Here is a 3339-nt window from a genome sequence, read left to right on the forward strand (position 1 = left end):
TATGCAAATTATATTTTATAATCACAGATATCTATACTCTAAGTTCCAATGAACTATTCTTGCAATCATCCCAATGTATCACTGAACCTTATTCTTAGATGAATAAAGGTCTAATGCTTCTCTCCTCTTCTCTTGTAATATGTATTTCTCAAAATAACCTTGCAAATACAACATGTTATTTGGAGCCCTAAACATACCATAGTGTTGAAACATTAAAGCCAAGCAAAGCACACATATCAAGTTTCTTCCATTAGACTGATGTAATTAATGCCATGGTAGAACTAATATATTCAACTTTATCTCACACTCATAATTGGATCCCTTTAAATCCTCTTTATATCCATGCATGCATTGAAGTAGGAATTAATTTTGTATATCTATTTTCATTCAATTATTCAAAACTGACTTCACTATAAAATTCTTATAAACTCTATATTCAATTGTGATCCATAAATATAAGCCAGAATAATGTATTATTAATTTTAAATAGCATGACTTCTAGTCTCTCCCCCTTCATCTCCCTCAGAAGATAAACATAGAATTAAATAGTAATGCACATTAAATCACAAGCTCATGTTTTAAAGGCAAATGATTTTCTTATTTTCTGATACCAATTCAGCAAAAATATTTTTTCCCAGTTTTAACATTTTGTTATCATGAAGACACTGGTATCAAATTCATTATCTTATCCTCAGCACCTGCACAATCTATATAAAATGCAAACTAAGCATCTAATTATAGACCTAAGACATGACAGCGAGGACCTAAGGAATAAGGTCTCAGGAGGACCACAGTGCACTGAGTCCACTGGAGTTTCTGTGTGACCTTTTCTTAGCATATGTGACTGTTTTCATTAGTAGAGCTCACTGGCCTAGCAAGTGTCTCAAAAGCTAAGCAGAGCTCAGAGCAGGCTGTGTGCTAAGGAGACATTTGGGTTTAGGTGTGGGGCTCAGTAACAGAGGAAAGCCATGAAGGCATCACTCTAACTTCCCAACTGAAACCTATAAGGGGACACAGTACCTAGATAGGAGCCAGTGAAAACCCAACAAGCCCTTGCTCCATAAGGATGTCTGCCTACAGCTTATATGCACCCCAGGAGAAAAAAAATCAATGCTTTCTTGGTAAAAGACTTACAGCATCCTGACCATATTCCTTTATGTATTACCACAACAGACACTGTAGAAATGTTAGTTATGACTCAACAGCAAAGGGACAGACATAGCACCAAGCCTTTCCCCAACACCATTCAATGGCCACCTGTTGATTAAGTCCAGTCCTTACAAGGAGCTTACAGAATTGTCATGGCTCATTCCCCTGCTTGTCATGCTCCTGTGGACTCTCAGATGTTGAGGCAGGACTAAGTGGGACCAGGAGGGTGGGAAATGTCACAGAGTGGTATGCAATAAACCTTTGGCAAGAAGGGTGTTGGTAGTTAATGAGTGGCATTGTTGTTCTCAAGAACCACATCTGTGGGAATTATTTGATCCTTTGTGGGCTTAGAAATAATGGTCTCTCTCTTACTGTCACTGCCTTATGGAGGCAGATGTGTATACTTCATTCATGTCTGCTGTTTGCATTGTACTTGCTGCTTATGAATTTTGTTTTACAATTGAAGTAGCCATTCACATACATTAAAAAACAGAGCTATTCATGTTATTTTGACCCAGCACTATTTAAAATCATGCTGCGGTTTCAGTTGGCTGAAATGACTTTCCACCAACAATTCATCAATTACGATAGAAAGTCTTATATTAAATCTCACCCACCGATGGCTCAGGGACCATTGAGGAAGAGGAGGCAGAAAGAGCTGGGGTTGGTGCATGACCATAAGGAAATAGTCTTCCAGGCCTCTGGGAACTTGCTCTATGAATCTACAGCAATGGTATCAGCATGCACAAGACCCATGTAAACTCAGGCAAACAAAAGCCCAGCATAGACTGGAGAAATGGGCAGCAGGTCCCAACCCTAGCCAAAGAACTATTGGTAGCTGATTACTGCTAGGTGAGGGAGAGTTTATTGTCTTTAAGGGAGAAACCCTAGTTAGGCCAACTAGATTCCAGTGGATAAACTTGCATTGAGAGACATCTGGACACACAAACTTGACTAGATAGGACTTAACATATATGGCAGAGTGCATGAAATCTGGTGGGGGGGTTATAGGAGGTACAGATGGGGGAAGAGATATAAAGATAATTAAGATGTTTTATATGAAATTCACAAAAATTTAATAAGAAATATGAAAATAAAAGTCTTTTGATAACACTGCCAGACTTGGGAACTTACACAGTGTACTTCCTGTTTCCCATAACCACTGCCCTAACCTAAGAGAACTTCAGAATGAAGTTCAAGGAAGGAATGTAAGTCACTCCATTCTGAATTAGTGCAGAATATGTAGAAATATTGTTATATATTATTTAATTTTAGCCTGTTGAGTACCAGCATAGAAGAATTACACATTTAAGCACAAAAGATACTTTTGATAAAATAACTGATTTCTGAAGTTATCACAGGACACGGTAAAATGACTATCAACTACTATCGAGGAAAAAAGTTGAGAAATACATTTTTTAAGTATTGTTCTTTTATTTTATCTCACCTGTGTATATTTTATCTCAACTGTGTATGCCTAATACATGTGTCTCTGAATTATTAAATGATGACATTTAAATGTTATACTCACCATAGTGGAATAAATTGGGAGTTCTTTGAACGGGTTAACAAGCAAGAGGATGTCCCCAATAAAAGTCTGCAAAAAAAGGTGTAAATAGTTCATGAACCACGTAAACAGAATCATTTAAGTCAAAATTACATAATTTAGAAATCATCGTGTGAAGTACGATGGCCAATAAAAATCATACTTTAATATTTTTAAATTGCTTCAAATATTTTTAATTTAAGAAATAGAAAATTCACATTCAAATTAAATGAAGCCGTTAGACTTTATTCAAACACATAATCAGTGAAATGGTTAGATTTTAAGAAATTCCTTGAAAGGGAATTTGAGAGAATCAGTCTCAGTAAACAAGATAGAAGTAAAATATGAATAAATTAATAGCCAGAAGATAATAGGATAGTGAACTCTATGCTACTACAGAATAGCAAAAGATATCATTGAAATGCTGTTAAAGCTCAAAAATCAAGATGTTCTTAATTAACAAAGGTCAAGTAATATATAATGTATTCTTCTCGAAAGTAGCACATATCTAGTGTTTTCATCTAGTTCATAGTCTTTGACTTTTAACTGGAGTATTAGAAACTTTATGCTTGCTGTAATTATAGACATGTAAGTTTGAATCTACATTTTGTTATTTCTATTTATTCCATCTATTTTATATATAC

General features: G+C 35.4%; 1 protein-coding gene across 1 annotated transcript in view; it reads right to left on the reverse strand.

The window, feature by feature from the left end:
- The window catches only part of Myo16 (myosin XVI), a 497779-nt gene that overhangs the window by 292697 nt on the left and 201743 nt on the right, over positions 1 to 3339 (reverse strand). Inside the window, exon 11 of the mRNA XM_029557215.1 lies at positions 2681 to 2746. Coding sequence (XP_029413075.1) covers positions 2681 to 2746 — 66 coding nt within the window. The remainder of the gene's footprint in view (positions 1 to 2680; positions 2747 to 3339) is intronic.

The sequence above is a fragment of the Nannospalax galili genome, unplaced genomic scaffold (genome assembly GCF_000622305.1).
Source record: "Nannospalax galili isolate Female #2095 unplaced genomic scaffold, S.galili_v1.0 scaffold267, whole genome shotgun sequence".
NCBI classification, from domain to species: Eukaryota; Metazoa; Chordata; class Mammalia; order Rodentia; family Spalacidae; genus Nannospalax; species Nannospalax galili.